Below are 18,265 nucleotides of genomic sequence, written 5' to 3' on the forward strand. Positions count from 1 at the left end.
CCAACCGCGTAAGGAACGCAAACTCAAGGAACATAATACCGGTATGACGGAAACTAGGGCGGCAAGAGTGGAACAAAACACCAGGCATAAGGCCGAGCCTTCCACCCTTTACCAAATATATAGATGCATTAATTAAATAAAAGATATTGTGATATTCCAAAATATCCATTCCAACATGGAACCAACTTCAACTTCACCTGCAACTAGCAACGCTATAAGAAGGGCTGAGCAAAAGCGGTAACTTAGCCAAACAACGGTTTGCTAGGAAAGGATGGTTAGAGGCTTGACATGGCAATATGGGAGGCATGATATAGCAAGTGGTAGGTAGCGCATCATGGCAATAGAACGAACAACTAGCAAAGCAAAGATAGAAGTGATTTCGAGGGTGTGGTCATCTTGCCTGCAAGGTTCTCAGAGTTGTCGAAAGCTTGATCCTCGTAAGCGTACTCAACAGGTTCCTCGTTCACGAACTCGACTCCCGGCTCTACCCACAGCACAAGCAATGGAACCACAATCAATCACGGGAAATGCACAAGCAACATGATGCAAAACATGCATGATATGCGAGATATGATATGCGATGCATATGCGTGCTCCAGAAGAAAAAGGATGAACAAGGCAGTAACTTGGCAAACCAAGTATGCCACTGGAAAGATGAGATGATTTCGGTCGAAATCGATATAAAGATCACCGAAACGGATGCACGGTTTGCAAATGGCAAGCAAAACAAGAATGACACGATTCTGCGATTAACAGCAGGATAGCACTTAGAATACATCAAGTAACTATGCTAAAACACCCCAACATAGCAACAACGCATGGAAAAACAAGGCATGGCATGAATCTACTAAATGCATAGAACAAAAGTCCCTTACTGGCCATGAGCCAAAAAGGATCAGAAGATATGATGGCACCCATGTAAACATAGCAAGTTTCGTTAACAGGTTCCAGACTTAGCAGAAAACAGAGCATAGCAGTAACAGAATTATGAAGGCATCTTTGTGAGCTCGATTCACTCATCACAAAGATATGCATGACAAAACAAGCATACCTACAGCAAGATGGCATGTTCATGAAGCTAACCATGGCAAGAGAAAGTTCATAGCATGTATGGATCAACTACAACAACCTTGGCAAAATTGAATATCATGTAAACATGTTGCCAGGAACATTCTATAGCAAAAGTAGAGCAAGGTTGAGACATGCTAGGGCACTCCATAATTTTAAACAGGGGCATGGATGGACAGAGCACAAATATATCTACAAAACATCCTTACTGAACATACTCAAAATAAGCATGGATCGCACTGTAGACACATGGATACATGGCAACAAAATAACAGCAGTAGAAGACTTAGTAAAATCCAGTGTTCCTGAAAACAGAAACATCACGAAGCCTAGTTTGCATGATTGTGCTAGTCACCACATAGATCACAAAAATACATGGCATACATCTCTGTAAAGATCGCATGGCATAGATCAAAACACCTATAGAGCTCATGCACATAAGATGCACACATCAAATGCAACAAAAATAACAAAACATCAAGTTCTGATAAGTAACAGCAGTAAACATCATATAGCACTCTTGCACCAGAGATTTGGGCACCAAGATGAACTCAAACGAGCATGGCACAATGGAACAAAATGAAAAGCATCTCGTGATGAACATTTCGATATATCATGCACCCAAAACGGAGCAGTATGCAATGAGATATGATCCGATGAACAGGGCTCCGAAATGTAAACAAATAAGGACTTGAGGAAATCTCGGGCAACCTGCAGATCTAGGGTTCGGGGGGCGCGCGAACCGAGGCAGCGGAGGAGAGGAAGACGGCAGCCGGATCTCTTTGCCGGCGAGGTCGGGGGAGGCGCCGGCGACCGGAGCGGGTGCGGCGGCGAGCTCCAGGCGCGGGCGGCGGCGGTCGCGGGCACGGCGGGGCGGCGAGGCGCGCCGGCGACCGGAGGGAGCGGGCTCGGGGCGGCGGTCGGCGGCGGGAGGCGCCGGCGATGGAAGGCGGAGCGGCGGGCGGACGGGGGCGCCCTCGGGTGCGGGCGGCGGCGGACGGCGGACGGGCCCCGCGGGCCCGACTCGGGCCCCGCGGGCCGGCGGCGGACGGAGACGCGAGAGGCGGGGCGAGGCTGACGTGGCACGCCCCGGTTGGCTGCGGGCGGCGGCGCGGGTTCGTCCGGCGCAGGACGGACGCGTCCGGCGGCGGAGAGGGGAAGGGGTTAGGGTTTGATCTGCGCGAAAATTTCGGGGATCACCAATTTATAGCTAGAGGGAGCTAGGAGACTCCAAATGGAGTGCGGTTTTCGCCCACACGATCGTGATCGAACGACCGAGAGCATGGAGGTGACTTAGGTGGGTTATTGGGCTGTTTGGAGGGTTGTTTGGCTGCAACACTCAAAAGGCCGTTGCGGTTACCCGGTTAACCGTTGGAGCATCAAACGACCTCCAAATGGAACAAAACATGACAGGTGGTCTACCGGTGGTATACCAAAGCCACTTGGCAAACCTCGGTCCATTCCGAGAATGTTTAGCACCTGCTCATGAAAAGAGAGAAGAGGGGGTGCGCCGGTGCATGTGGGAGTGTCGGATTGCAAGACGGACAACGGTAAAAATGCTCGGATGCATGAGACGAACACGTATGCCAATGAGATGCACATGATGACATGATATGAGAGGCATGACATGAACAAAATGCAAAACGAAAGACAAAACCCAACCACGGAGGGAATATCATAACACATAGCCGAAAATGGCAAGAGTTGGAGTTACAAATATGGAAAGTTACATCCGGGGTGTTACAGTAGAGAAGGGCTGTCAATGAACATAAAGAGATGGAGAAAGTATTGATTGGACTTGTAGAAACAGTCAAATTGTATTTCTATTGAAGTGTGTACTTTTTCTTGTCGTCTTGTTTGGATCAATTCTCTTAGTGGGAACTGGTCAACTATGTGCCCAGAATACCGTTTAACGAAGTACTTGAGTAGTGAATCCTAAGTCGATGGCTTAGAAGTAAATCATTGTAAAAAATTTGGGAGTTAAGCTTTGAGGAGCCTTTTTTTAGGTGTAGCGGAGATGCGCATGTTGAGATGTATGTGTGCCCACATAAGAAGGATCGGGTCCTAAATGATGATATGTGGGATAGAGTTGGGGTAGCACCGATTGAAGAAACGTTTGTCCAACATTTGAGATGGTTTGGACATATTCAGTGCATGCCTCTAGAAGTTCCGGTGCATAGCGGACGGCTAACGCGTGCTGATGAGGTCAGGGTAGACCGAAGTTGACATGAAAAGAGTCCATAAAGAGATATCTGAAGGACTAAATTATCACCGGGTGCGTAGAAGCTAGTTATCCAGAACCATGAGTTGGTCGTGAGATCGTATGGGTTTGAATTCTAGCCTACCACAACTTGTTTGGAACTAAAGGCTTTGTTGTTGTTGAGAACTGGCTGGAGCGCTGCCTTTCAATTAGAAGAAAGAGGGTGTTACAAAGTTTTACACGTGGCATTTTTAGGGAGGTGAGCCGGGAACCTAAAAATAGGGGCATGAATTACTCACGAAAGAGAAAGCAACTGATGTGTGCAAGCGGATATCCGCTAAAGCTAGGCAATCTACCTCGGTAGGTCATTCTCTTTCCAATTATACACGGTGGTTCCTCTCCTTTAAGGAGGCTTTTGTCTTTTGAGGATCTAAATTTTAAGGGTTCAGATGGAGGTGCTCTTAGTGACTTGAAAAATAAATGAAAAGAGAAAGTAACTACCCATCAATCCATCCTCCTCCTACAGATTGTCAAAAATTGGTCTGTCAGTCAATAAAGAAATAGTTGAAAACAACTGATATAACCAATGAAAAAAATAGCGCCCTACAGCAAAATAGCGGCGACCTCAAAATATGCTATTAGCGTGCTATGTCGCGCTATAGCGGGCTATTAGCGAGACATTGTACACCGATATATTTAGCGAGGCAATTCTCAATACGCTATAGCGTGCTATTAGCGACGCTATAGCGCTATAGCACGCTATTTTTTCCCGTGGATATAACACATGTCTTAACTTCCCTACAGTCACACCTATTTATTTGTGTACGAGATTACAATGTTCAAGTGAGGCAACCTAAATCTACGGCCCAAAATTGTTTGATGCACCACACATAAATATCCTGCTAGGTGGAGCACATGTTAAGCTCTATCAAGCTTGCAAAGGTTTCACATTACCATCCCACCATCGATGACAAACACCTGCCAAGAGATAATTCAGAAACAAACCTATTAAGTTTCACATAACCAATTGGCACGAACACTGTCAATATTACACCAACCTGTCCGGTGATGTAGCTGGCCGCAGGATTCAGGGCCAAGAACTCAACCAACCCAGCAACTTCCAATGGCTGGACATACCTCCCTGTGAAGTTGTTGAATGAAGCATTAGTGCCGACTGGAAAAAATCACTTAGTATATATAGTGCACAAGGGCGCACATGTACATAACATAATACTATACAGTAAGTTTTTCTGAAGAATTTTTTCTTTTGCTACACTTAGGATTTATGTACAACAGTCAGAATATGAACAATGCTAGCTTTAAGCAGAGGTTGCAGCTTAAGATGCATACCCAAGGGAATAGTCGACAAGATTCTCTTCTCAAGCTCCTCTCCAAGTTCAGCGGTCATGTCTGATGCGATGAATCCAGGTGCGATTGCATTCACCTGAGTATTCAAAACTGTTCAGAAGTTGGACTACAATTTTATGAGTTACGAGCTAACAATGAAAAGCCAGAGAGACACTAGTGCAGAACCGGGCTTTAGCGCCGGTTCGTAAGGGCCTTTAGTGCCGGTTCTGCAACCGGCACTAAAGAGTGGAGACTAAAGCCCCCCCCCCCCCTCCTTTACTACTGGCACGAACCGGCGCTAAAGTGCCACCACGTGGCACGAGCCAGGCCCGGGTGCTGGTAGACCATTAGTACCGGTTAGTAGCACCAACCGGTACTAAATGTTTGGGGGTTTTGGTTTTAATTTTGATTTTTCCATTAATTTTGTGTTTTCCATTTAATTCTTTTTTGTTTGCTGGTATTTTACGATACTACATATTGTACACGTTATGCATATATATAAATAGATTTTCTCGTAGAACCGATCTATATATATATATATATATATATATAATCGAATGTCTCACAAGCACCATTAATTATTCACACATACACATGTATATATATACAATTTCTCATACATGTTGTCTTGGTGCCTTCGGAGCACGATGACAAGTGGTTCATGGGGGCGCTAGCGGGTAATAGTATTCTCCTTTGGGATCTATGACCTGGTCGAGCAAAAATCCCGCTATTTCCTCTTGAAGTGCTCGTATGCGCTCTGTTGGTAGGAGCTGGTCCCGCACCTCTTTGAACTGTTAAAAAGGAGATCAATATGCATGTGTATTACTTGTGTGACTAGATATCGACAATCATGTAAGATTTGTGAATAGTGTTTTGGCAAACGTACCCGGTCCTGTCTATCAGATCTGCTCCTTTCGGACGCCATCATGCGAATGTTCTCGCAAACGTAGTATGCATACACTTCAGTCCCCGGCACCTGCTTCAGGGCCTTTACGAGAATAGAATTTAATCAGATAATAATCAATTAAGCATGTTAATTAATTATGGTATTGAAACAAGAATTAAAGAGATGGTAGCTAGCTAGCTAGTACTACTTAATTACTTACCTTGGGTCGATACCAACATAGTTTTTGTCGCCATTTTCCTGGAGTCACCTTGATGTACTTTGCCCAAGCCCTGCCCGCGGGCAAAGAAAATTAATAAAGAAGTTATTAAAAATAGTTCATATCAGGAAATGACGAACTAAATAGGCTGAGATATAGTTAATAATGATTGAAATAATCTGTCGACTATCCCCTTCACGATGCTGTAGTCACTATCTTTTTTAAGTAGTGAGTCCAGTACTTCAACTTTTCCTTCGTCAACTTTAATGTCTAACAAGATCCAGTGAAAACTGTATGCGCATACGTTTGCATGTATAAATTAAGCGGGCATGTGTATAACACTAATCAACTATAACCCTAAACCCTATACACTTATTAACATCTAGCTAGTAAACAAAAACAGAATTTGTAGTACAAGACAGTGTGACTCACTCGAAGTTGCAAGGAAGTAGTATATCTTCATTGCTCCAGCATGCATTTCTCTACATCTTGTCTACATCATTCCAATTTTCATGTGTATTCATTAACGGTATTTGGGTCAATGAACCCAATGCCATAGCGTCCAGCTTTTTTCATTTCATACATCTTCATCCTGCATAATACCACAGAAAAGAATATATAGTGAGGATATATAATTACAGATAATTAATGATCAATCAATGAGCACTAGAGCTAGCTTGAGACTTAAATTACAGAAAGAAATCACTTATAGACAATAGCAACTGACGATAGATTTGTCGAGTGCATCTTGATTGAATAACTGAAATAGTTCTGAATACTCAACGGACAGAGCTTTCTTATTGAAGCAATGATCTTCCTTGACTTGCACCATGAGGGACTCTCGATTGGAAATCTTGGTAATTTTCATGTACCAATCATGCAATTCATACATTCTCGTTGGGAGGTTCTTGACCTCCTCGGGCTCGACCAAAGGTTGGCCCCGAACATATTTCCGTTTTATTTCCTCCTCTCTAAGCGGAGACATGGGCTCGATACCGAGGAGTTGTCCAACAGTGATCTTGAGCATTTCAGCCTGCATTATATTTAAATGGATGCTCGGGTCAATATTCATTGTGAATGGAGCAATTTCATCAAACTTTTCATAATCTTCTGACATGTCTGTCTTGTCATCCACTCCCACGATGTTTCTCTTCCCAGAAAGAACTATCTGGCGCTTTGGCTCATCGTATGATGCATTCGCTTCCTTATCTTTTCTTTTTCTCGGCTTGGTAGACATATCCTTCACATAGAAAACTTGTGCCACATCATTAGCTAGGATGAATGGTTCGTCTGCATACGCAAGATTGTTGAGATCCACTGTTGTCATTCCATACTGCGGGTCTTCCGTTACCCCGCCTCGTGCCATATTGACCCATTTGCACCGAAACAAAGGGACCTTCAAACCACGTCCATAGTCAAGTTCCCATATCTCCACTATGTAACCATAATATGTTTCCTTTCCCGTCTTGGTTGTTGCATCAAAGCGGACACCACTGTTTTGGTTGGTGCTCTTCTTATCTTGGGCGATCGTGTAAAATGTATTACCATTTATCTCGTACCCTTTGAAAGTCATTATATTCGAAGATGGTAACTGGGACAGCGAGTACAGGTCATCTTCAATAGAGGCGTCATGCATGGTACGTGTCTGCAACCAGCCGGCGAAACTTCTGGTTTGTTCACGTGTAATCCAGTCATCAGACCGCTCCGGGTGTTTGGAGCGTAGAAAATTCTTGTGTTCGTCCATATACGGAGCTACCAAGGCGGAATTCTGTAGAACTGTGTAGTGTGCTTCAGTGAGAGAATGTCCGTCCATACATATTATTTGATTCCCTTCTAGCGTGCCTTTTCCATCCAGTCTGCCCTTATGCCGCGATTCAGGGACACCAATCGGCTTAAGGTCAGGAATAAAGTCAATACAAAACTCAATGACCTCCTCATTTTCATGGCCCTGGAGATGCTTCCTTCTGGCCTAGCACGGTTATGAACATATTTCTTTAAGACTCCCATGAACCTCTCAAGGGGAACATATTGTGTAGAAATACAGGACCCAAAACGTTAATCTCTTCGCATAGGTGAACTAGGACGTGCGTCATGATGTTGAAGAAGGATGGTGGGAACACCAACTCGAAACTGACAAGACATTGCACCAAATCATTCTCTAACCTTGGTATGATTTCTGGATCGATTACCTTCTGAGAGATTGCATTGAGGAATGCACATAGCTTCACAATGGCTAATCGAACGTATCCGGTAGAAGCCCCCTCAATGCAACCGGAAGCAGTTGCGTCATAATCACGTGGCAGTCATGAGACTTTAGGTTCTGGAACTTTTTTTCTGCCATGTTTATTATTCCCTTTATATTCGACGAGAAGCCAGACGGTACCTTAATACTGAGCAGGCATTCAAAAAAGATTTCCTTCTTTTCTTTGGTAAGAGCGTAGCTGGCATGACCCTGATGTATGCCATCTTTTCCATGCATACGTTGTTGGTCCTCCCGTGCCTCAGGTGTATCTTTTGTCTTCCCATACACACCCAAGAAGCCAAGCAGGGTCACGCAAAGATTTTTCGTCACGTGCATCATGTCGATTGCAGAGCGGACCCCTAGGTCTTTCCAATAGGGCAGGTCCCAAAATATAGATTTCTTCTTCCACATGGGTACGCGTCCGTCAACGTCATTCGAAACAGGTTATCCGCCAGGACCCTTTCCAAAGACTACCTTCAAATCCTTGACTATATCATGTACATCAGCACCAGTACGGTGGCGAGGCTTCGCCCGGTGATCCGCCTCACCTTTGAAATGCTTGCCTTTCTTTCTTACGGGATGTCTGCTCGGAAGAAATCGACAATGTCCCAGGTACACATTCTTCCTACAATTGTCCAAATATATACTGTCGGTATCATCCAAACAGTGCGTGCATGCGCGGTATCCCTTGTTTGTCTGTCCTGAAAGGTTACTGAGAGCAGGCCAATCATTGATGGTCACGAACACCAAGGCCTTTAGGTCAAATTCTTCCCCCATGTGCTCATCCCACGCACGTACACCTGTTCCATTCCACAGCTGTAAGAGTTCTTCAACTAATGGCCTTAGGTACACATCAATGTCGTTGCCGGGTTGCTTAGGGCCTTGGATGAGCACTACATCATAATGAACTTCCGCTTCAAGCACAACCAAGGAGGAAGGTTATACAACCATAGAGTCACAGACCAGGTGCTATGGTTGCTGCTCTGCTCCCCAAAAGGATTAATGCCATCTACGCTTAGACCAAACCATACGTTCCTTGCGTCATCTGCAAACTCCTTCCCGTACTTTCTCTCGATTTTTCTCCACTGTGACCCGTCAGTGGGTACTCTCAACTTTCCGTCTTTCTTACGGTCTTCTCTGTGCCATCGCATCGCCTTGGCATGCTCTTTGTTTTGGAACAAAGAGGAAGAGGGGAAGAACAGAGAGGAGAGGGGAAAGGGGAAGAACAGAGCGAGCTCGGGTGGAAGAAGGGTTTATGTAGGACGACCTTTAGCACCGGTTCGTGCCACGAACCGGTACTAAAGGTGCTGGAGGGGCCCAGGACTGACAACATCCTGCCACCACTCACTTTAGTACCGGTCCGTGGCACGAACCGGTGCTAAAGGTCGGCCACGAACCGGTACTAATGAAAGCGGCCGGCTAGCCGTTGGAACCGGCACTAATGCACACATTAGTGCCGGCTCAAAAGCAAACCGGCACTAATGTGCTTGACATTTGACCATTTTTCTACTAGTGAGATCACATTGATATTCCTGCTTGCCAATTCCGTAGCAACTGCTTTTGTGAAACCAATGACCCCAGCCTTGGCAGCACTGTAATTAGCCTGCCCAGCATTGCCAGTAAGACCAACGACTGATGCTATGTTGATGACTCTTCCCTGCATTAAACATAAATAAGTAGCTTATAACCGATAACAAAAAAATTGATGAGGTGACTTCTGATTCTGAGCAGGGCTTCTTTTATGAAGAACAAACACAGTATCCTACTAAGTCTAAGAGGGACAAACTAGTTCTCTTGCTTTGGTGCACTAGCAACATGGTATGGCCTTATACAAATTTTCTTTCAGCTCTACGTGTTTCAGAAACACAATAAAGCAAAGTAAGGAGGCCACCTTTTTGTCCTTCAGCTATGAAGTTAAGTGTAATTGAATCACCTAGTAGCTATGAAGTAAGGATACAGCTATGAAGCTTGCAAAGGTGTAATTGAAGTACTCCCTTCGTCATCAAGTTAGTACAAAGTTGAGTCACTTATTTTGGGACAGAGGGAGTGTATGATTAATAGGACCAGGGGCTAACGCATACCAAAAATATTAAACTCCGATAAGTAGCGCATGGTAGCAAAAATGTTCAAACCAATTCAAAGAATGAAACAAAACAAAAACCTTCTTTTTCTTCGTCATTATTTTTGTGGCAGCCTGTAAAGAATGTGCAGGTGTAAGAAGCATAAACATTATTCAAGTACAAAATTTTCAAGAAATAAAGGGACGAGCACGTACCTTTGTACAGAGAAAAACACCAGTAAGATTTAGACCAATTACTTCTTGCCACTGGGATTCCGCCATCCACGTCAACAACGTGTCTCGCGTAATCCCTGGTTACAGAATGTTATTTCACATGCAGAAAAACAAATTAACAGTAGAGAAAGCTAAACTGGTGCAAACTAACTGTTGGTACCTGCCTGCATTATTTACCAGGATGTCAATTGTTCCCCATTTATCAAGAGCCTGGTGAAATCCATAAACTAATGATAACCAAGTTTACATAATCTGATCAATATATAGGTAGAAGGAAAACATTTTCCATTCATTAAAAAGTTGCACTTACTGCTTTCATCATAGATTCTACATCAGCTTCTTTAGAAACATCTCCTCCAAAGGTAATAGCCTGACCACCAGCTGCTTCAATCTGCAAAATAGGATTACATTGCAAATAAATCAGTGCATTTAGGCTTAGCAGAGAAAAAATGAAGAAAAAAAACAGTTTAACAAATAAAAAAAACTAGATGCCTCTCCCGAAACTAACAATGTTTTAATGGTGGTATCAGTGTATTTTTAGCTAGATGAATCAACATTAGAAAAATACAATTGATTTCTTTTAGCCTTTACGAACTATTATTGTTACCATCTACTAGTCTGAAAAAGAAATTACAATGGGCCGATGAAATTTTCCGAAACTAATACCAAATGACTATATTTCACACTGCATTGGATGATTTCTGAAACAGATCAACACAAGGGTCATGTTTACTTGATCATAAATGAGAATGAAAATTCAGCACAACTGTGTTTTTTCTTACTCAGATAAGAGGTCAGAAATAATAACAACGACTAATATGCATGTCCGACGTTGCTGAGAACTAAGGGGCAAAATTCGGCAAGTAAAATATCTAATCTATTTGCAATGGCAACCGAAACAACTAATTTAATACTCCTTATGGCAATCACCAGTTACAGTCTGTCTTCGAATATCTTGTAACTGTATGATGCAAATTAACAAACGGGTAAGCAGATATTAAAAAAAATATGTGCACATATTATGTTTTAATCAACCATCTCACCTCTTTGGAGACTGCTTCAGCCTCTTTGGAGGATCGTGCATAATTCACTAGGACCTGCAGGCAAAGTCGGCGTGAGGTCCCTGGGGTTAAATTTAGCGTTGTGCAAATGGGGAGGAGATAGCCATTTGCATATGCAAGAAGAGAGTTATAACTATACAACCACATACATATCTGGCCATCTAGGAATATCTATTGCTTTGAGTTAGAAGAAGAATGTGAGGTTGCATCTTTCAGAAATAAATGGCACTGAATCCACTCTTTCTGCACATACAGAATGACAATCTAAGACAGCAAAGTAGCTCACCTTGCATCCAGCTTTTCCAAGAGTCAATGCAATGGCTTTTCCAATCCCTCTGGAAGCACCTGTAACGACAGCAACTGGAGCTTCCGGCTTTGTAGCATCCTGCACAACTGCTTGTTCAACAGCAGCAACATGGGTGCACACGCCATCGGTTTAGTAGCGCAAAAGGTAAAAAGAACCTCCCAACAGAGAATTTAGCCCTGAATTTACACCTACATGAGTGCTTAATTAGAGAGAGAGAGAGCGAGAGAGAGAGAGAGATTTCATCTTTGTCATCTCATTAAGCCCTTGTATAGAAGTTTTCACCTCCAATCTAACAAAGTTATAACGGTGCTTAAATTGTTCAACCATCTGCTATTCTGCTTAACACTCACACTGAAGCACAAAAACAAAGTGGAGCAGTTCCTAGAAAATGCATTCATGTGGTGCATGAATCTTAGACCCCGATTGCACACAGCGCCACGTACGCTACAACGGATGGATCTTAGTTCTTAGACCCTGACGATCGAGTGGCAAAGAGTGGATAGCATAAAACTACCACAATTCGTGTTATGGTTCCAAAAAACTATCGAAAATTTGTTTATGACTGATAACTACCACTTTTGGTGTCGTCTGTTTCAAAAAACTCAAAACACCCGTTGCTAAGAAATTAAACTGATTTATGACAGGTCGGGCCCACACCTAAACGAACCGTCAGTTTGACCGCTTGTTTGACCGTTAGCTGACATATGAGGCCCACATGTCAGTCTCTTCCTCATTTCCTTCGCTCCTCTCTGCCTCCCTTCTCCTTCGACGTCTACTAGCTCAAATCCCCACCGGCAAAAGAACCCGAAGTTCACCGGAGACAGTGGCGCGGCCATAGCCGCCGGCCACACTACTGGCCACGCGCACGACCGCATCCACCCGCACAACGGCGCTCTTACGGACGGCGGCGTCTAGTAGGGCAACGGAGCGACGGCCACCTCTCCTTCCACCAGCGCCAGCCGCCCCTTCTTCCACCTCGCCGGCGTCGGCCACCGCTCCTCCGGCTCCACTACAGCCTCCTCTCCCCAGACCCTCTTCTCCTCCCTGTACCATGCAGCCCGACGCGCCGCCCTCTACGTCGTGGAGCCATGGCGCCACCGGCCAGAGGCGCTGCCCCCCATTGCCGGCGAACCCCAGCAGCCACCACTCGTGCAGGGGTCCAGACGGACGTGGGTCGCGGTCGCGGGTGGCACGGGCGGCTAACTCCGGAAGGAGGCCTCCCTGGATGCGGTCGTCCATTGCGGCGTCCAGCATTGCGACGAAGCCGTCCACCCGCACCCTGTGCGTACTGGACGACGGCGACAGAAGGGAGCTCCGCGGCGGCGCCATGGCTGCTGCCGGCGAGCTCCTCACGGCGGCTGCTGGCCGGCGAGCATGGCTGCGGGCGCACAGCCATGGGAGGGACTTGATTGCTTTTTTCAAAAGATTACAGGGACCCGATTGCGTTTTTGAAACATTTACAGGGACCCAATTGTTTTTTTTGCGAGGAAGAGACACTGACATGTGGGCTCCGCATGTCAGCTAACGGTCAAACAAGAGGTCAAACTGACGGTTCGTTTATATGCTGGTCCGACCAGTCAGAAGATGGATTAAAATGTTAACAACGGGTGTTTTGAGTTTTTTGAAACAGCCGACACCAAAAATGGTAGTTATCAGTCACAAACAAATTTTTGGTAGTTTTTTAGAACCATAACACGAATTGTGGTAGTTTTATGCTATTCACTCAGTGGCAAACCAAACCAGCAGCGCGACGGAAGCCAAAGAGAAGGGCCATGCGTTACCGGAGGAGAAACCGCCGGCGGCTGCCCAGACGGCGCAGCCGGATCGGAGCGCGGACGGGCGGGCGGTGGCCCCGCCGAAGGAGACAAACCCCCTGCGGGCCGCGGCCGAGGCGGCGCGAGGCAATTGGGCGGCGGCCGCCCGGGACGAGAAGGATGCGGCCGAGGTGGCGGCGGCCATGAGCATGAGGGAGGCGGAGGCGGAGGCGGGAAGCCAGCGGGGCCAACGTGGCGTGCGATCGAGGAGGAGGGGTTTGGGGCTTTGGAAGGTCGAGCAAAAGCCAGGGCGTCTCATGGAAAAACTGACGTTCTGTCGTTCAGGGTTAGTTTCAAAAATGCTAGACATACGAGGTCTTACAGGCAATTACGGGCTCCTTCTAATCTAAACTAACTAAACATGCCCCTCAGCCCCTGATTTTCATGTGGGTGGGCCCATGTCCCGCCTAACCTCCAATTAAAAACTGCCTAATCACCCTGTAACACTTCTCAGCCCGTAATTATTTGTTGATGTAGCAAAGCTCGGTTAGTTCTGTCGCGATCCAGCGAACGAAAAGGGAAAACGTTCGCTGGGAGAACCCCCAGGTCGAACAGATAGCCTGTCAGGCCGTTAACTGGGCCTCTCCCCCTCCCAGCGTCGTCGTCCCATAAGCCGAAAAAATGCACATTATATTTGAAATAAATTTGATGCGCACATAGTCTGCTGGGCACCTTTTTTTTTTGTGCCCACACGGTTTTTACTCGTGTGCACAAAAAATCATTTTGCAAAAAAATCACAGATTATTCATTAAAAATAATAAAAGAACATAAATTAGCCAGAAATATATAAAAATTAAAAATCCTATGCATGCAAAAAAGGTGCCCATGATGTTTGTACCTAAAATGCCATGCATGCAAAGAGGAAATTACCATGATATGCTGAAAAGCACGAGGCCGTGAGCCGTTCGCTCGAGATCGACTCGTTTTTTGGTTCGAATCAAGATTGATTCGAAAAGAAACGAGCTGAGTACGAACACTTTTTGTAGCTTGATTGAGAAATGAGCCGATCTTGAGCCGATACCGGCTTGCTCGATTTTAACTCGATAGCTCGGCATGATATGTTAAATGATCATGCCATATATTAAATGAAAATAGGATAATTTATTACCATATATGCCGTCTAGGATTTTTCTCCACTTTATTTACAAGAAACATGGAGGCTTAATTAATTATAGACTAAATTTAGCCCTTATTATGGTACATGGTTGGTCGTGTGTTAAATATTCTGTTGTTTCTGGCAAAAGTTCACATCATATTCACCTTCAGTTTTTTTTTCTTTCACTCGAGAAGACCACCGTCTGCTGCCAGTTCGTCCAACAGAAGATGAGCTCTCTCGAGTATGAAGAGATTGTTGTACCTTCAATTGGAGCAAGCCTGTTTTTTTTTCACTTTCACGTCATCTAGTTGGTACTAATATAGTTTATAAATAAACGAAGGATCTCTGAATTTTTCTACTATTATTTTTCTAGATCTGAGTTATAGTTAGACTGTTCAAGTGCAAAGTACTATTGGATAGGGAGACATGGTGGTCTTCTTTAGTAATAGAGAAACAGTACTGGAATATGATTAAGAGATCTCTGAAACGTGTATATATGAATGAACGGTACTAAAAGACTTTTGGCCAATAATTTGTTTTCCCAGTGTATATATGTCATGAATTGTTATAATATATCGATACTAGACATTCAGTTGTGCGAGAATAAGCCAAACTGCTTCTAAGAAATTTATATTATCATCATTCTGATTAGAAAAAAAATTAGTGCTTTTTTATGTCGTGTTGTGCCTTATGTAGTTGGAGTAATAGTCGTATATTTTATATTTTTTATCATCTCATTTAGCTCGAAAATAGCTCGAGATCGTTACAGCTGATCATGAGTCATGTTCTACTGCTCGACCTTAAGCTTTATTAAGTTTGAGCTCGCTCGAATTTTAATATGAGTTGAGCTGAGCCAAGTCCAACTCGCTCGAACTCGACTTGTTTGCCTAGCCATGGTTTTTTGCCATCGTATAGACACTATGGCATAGGCCGTGGGGAAAAACAAGAAATATATACACTTTGCCACAACAATTATGGAGCTGCCATGGCAAGAAACTATTTTTTTTTTGTCATGACAACTAAAAATCACAAGGATTTAGACACGCAGGTAGTAGAAAAGTGCCATTTTGCTAGCTAACAAAATGCCATGTTTTTGGGCAAATCATGTAGAAACTGCCAAGGGCAAAAATAATGGCAAAAATGCCAAGTTCTAAATTTTGCCATGTCACCTAGTAAAATTTGCCATGTCACTAATTCACAAAAGTGTAACAAGAATAGATTTGCCATGGCACATAAACTTGAAATGCCATGTCTCTAATTTAAAGAAAATACCATCCTCTAAATAATAAAATTGCCATGTTACCTAGAATAAAACTACCGTGTTATAAAAGGTAAAAATGCCATGGTCTAAAATAAGTAAAATTGCCATGGTGCCTAAAACGAAAAGTTGCATATGGCAAAAAAAAAAACTTGAGCCAAAAAATTTTTATGATGTGGTGGTGATTATCTACAGAAATGCCATTATTAACATTTGGCCAAAAGTGGACCATTCAAAACAATCATACAAAAAATGCCTTGCGAAGCAAATTCAAACAAACATACAATTTGCCATTCGAATGTTTGAACAAACATTCCTACTATTCGCTCATAGGGACAAAAAAGGATGCCATGCAATCAAAACTGAGATAATGAAATAATGACATCATGATATATGAAACAACTCTAACAATTTGCCATGGGAATAAAATGCCATGGCAAAAAAATGTAACTTCTGGCAGATTACAATTTCTTCATAGTTAGCTGAATTTTGCAAAAATGTGACAAAATATTAGGACTCCCAAGTATTAGGTTCTCATGGCAAATGTAACAAAAATATCATGGCAAAAATGACTCAAGCCAATGGCAATTTGCAAAAGGAGGACAAGTACTGTTGTACATGGCAAAAATTATCTAAAAAATGCAAAAATGGTCAATGATGCATTAGGATCTCGTTTCAAGTTTCTCACGGCAGTAAGATGTCAACAAATGTCCACTACAGTTTCAGAAGAAAAAAAAACTATACAAGGTATTGTATTTGGGAGGGGTAGAGCTGAAGTGGACGCGGTGGAGCTTGCCCACGCCGGCGGGGAGCTCGCGGATGGCAATGTAGACTCCGGGCTTGCGGACAAGTTGGACGATGGCGTTGGGGATGCAGATCCAAGTGAGGAGGCACGGGAGGTCGCCAGAGATGACGACCACGGAGGACGGAGGCAGGCAGCAGCGGCGTGCCGTAGGAGAGGGCGCGGAGCTCTTGAAAAGCAAGCAGCGGCGACAACAGGAGTTACAGAGAGGAGATGAAAGACCACGAGAAGAGGGGAAGGAAGAAGAGAACGGCGGCTCACCAGAGAACGGTCGGTGGCGGGGAGCGGTCAACGGTGGGGGCGCGGTCGGCATCATGGCCGCCGCCATGGTCGCCGGGACCCCTCTCTCTTTCCTCTCTGCACACAGACTCTCTCTAAATGTAGGGGGGCTAGGAGTTTTTTTTTCTTCGGAAAAATGAAATCTCTCACCACAACACAGCGGAATAAATAAAAATAAGGCAATTCCAAGTATAGATAAAACTAAGAATGGAATTGACTTTGAGGAAAAACTACTACGAACTACTGAGATATATCTAGCAGAACTGATGTGAGGAGAATCACCAAGTAGCTGTAGATGAAAAACATGCGAACATACAAACATATCGACTTAAGAATGGCGAGACAGAATACGAGGGATAACATGATGAACAAACATAGAGATATGTTATTCAGTTACAAAGAACTGATCACAGAATGAGAGGTATGCTGGTACAGCCGGTGGGGTGGCCGGAAATGGTGGCGGCGGGGTGACCCGAAACCCAAGCGCCCTGCCCTTTACAAAAAATTGATGTTTGTTCCAGCTTGTGCTTCTAGGAAGCTAGAAGTAGCAAAAGCTGAAGCTTTAGCCCAAACAAACAGGGGCATGGTATTCAAATCGCTTCATAATTGAGTTATGAAGTCAATCTACAGACAGCGGAAGCAAAAGATATCGTGCATAAAATTGTAAAAGTATGCAGATATGGCAGATGAATTTAATTATCTGCTCCCAGGGCAGAAACCTCTGCGGTAGCACAGGTCAGCAGTAGAATCTTGATATGCTTGTGCAGATATATTTTTACAGCGCTGAAAAACAAATCCCATCAGGTGGAAGTTAGTATCTGTCGAGCCTAGCTCTGGTTTGCATAAAGAATAGCCAGCAAATGCAACACCTCAGATCAATGACAGCATTCTTTTTTTAATTAAGAACTGAATGCGTAAGCAGCTGCTGGATTCAACTGTCGATATAACAGTATCAGCTGTGGTGTCCAAAACTTTCGGTAAACCATTCCGCAACAATGCTCTTAGAGGCACTGAGTAAAATGAAGACAGCTTTACAACACCAGAAGGTTGCCAATGCACACAAAAAAAAATGTCAGCGCACAGTTTCCTATCCCAGACAATGCAAAATAAAATAAAATGCTCGGTGCGAAAGTAAGTTATCATGCATGTATCAGGTTTAGTATAGCTGTATAAGCACTTGTGGCAGAAAGAAACTAACACTATTTAGCCTTTTAAACAAATACACAAATGTGCATTGTTCTGCATTTCACCCGACATGGTGGCATGTTAAACCAAATTCATCGGGCATGCCTCTGAATTGGCTGCAACTAACGCAATTGTGTTTCTCAACTCACTACATGGCTTCAGACTGGCAATTCCTTGAATGGCTTGTTGCCTTATTCATCTTTTCAAGTA

At 44.1% G+C, this 18,265-nt stretch overlaps 1 protein-coding gene across 1 annotated transcript; it reads right to left on the reverse strand.

Moving 5' to 3' along the window:
* Positions 1-4,213: 4,213 nt before the first annotated feature.
* Positions 4,214-13,580, reverse strand: LOC109737090 (3-oxoacyl-[acyl-carrier-protein] reductase 4-like). Its single transcript, XM_040391588.1, has 11 exons — positions 13,405-13,580; positions 11,601-11,745; positions 11,297-11,350; positions 10,564-10,644; positions 10,418-10,463; positions 10,236-10,330; positions 10,122-10,154; positions 9,483-9,617; positions 4,619-4,712; positions 4,327-4,409; positions 4,214-4,246 (listed from the first exon to the last, which is right to left on the reverse strand). The coding sequence occupies exons 1-11, from the start codon at positions 13,578-13,580 to the stop codon at positions 4,214-4,216; spliced, it is 975 nt and encodes a 324-aa protein (XP_040247522.1).
* Positions 13,581-18,265: the final 4,685 nt, after the last annotated feature.

Source organism: Aegilops tauschii, chromosome 6, assembly GCF_002575655.3.
Source record: "Aegilops tauschii subsp. strangulata cultivar AL8/78 chromosome 6, Aet v6.0, whole genome shotgun sequence".
NCBI classification, from domain to species: Eukaryota; Viridiplantae; Streptophyta; class Magnoliopsida; order Poales; family Poaceae; genus Aegilops; species Aegilops tauschii.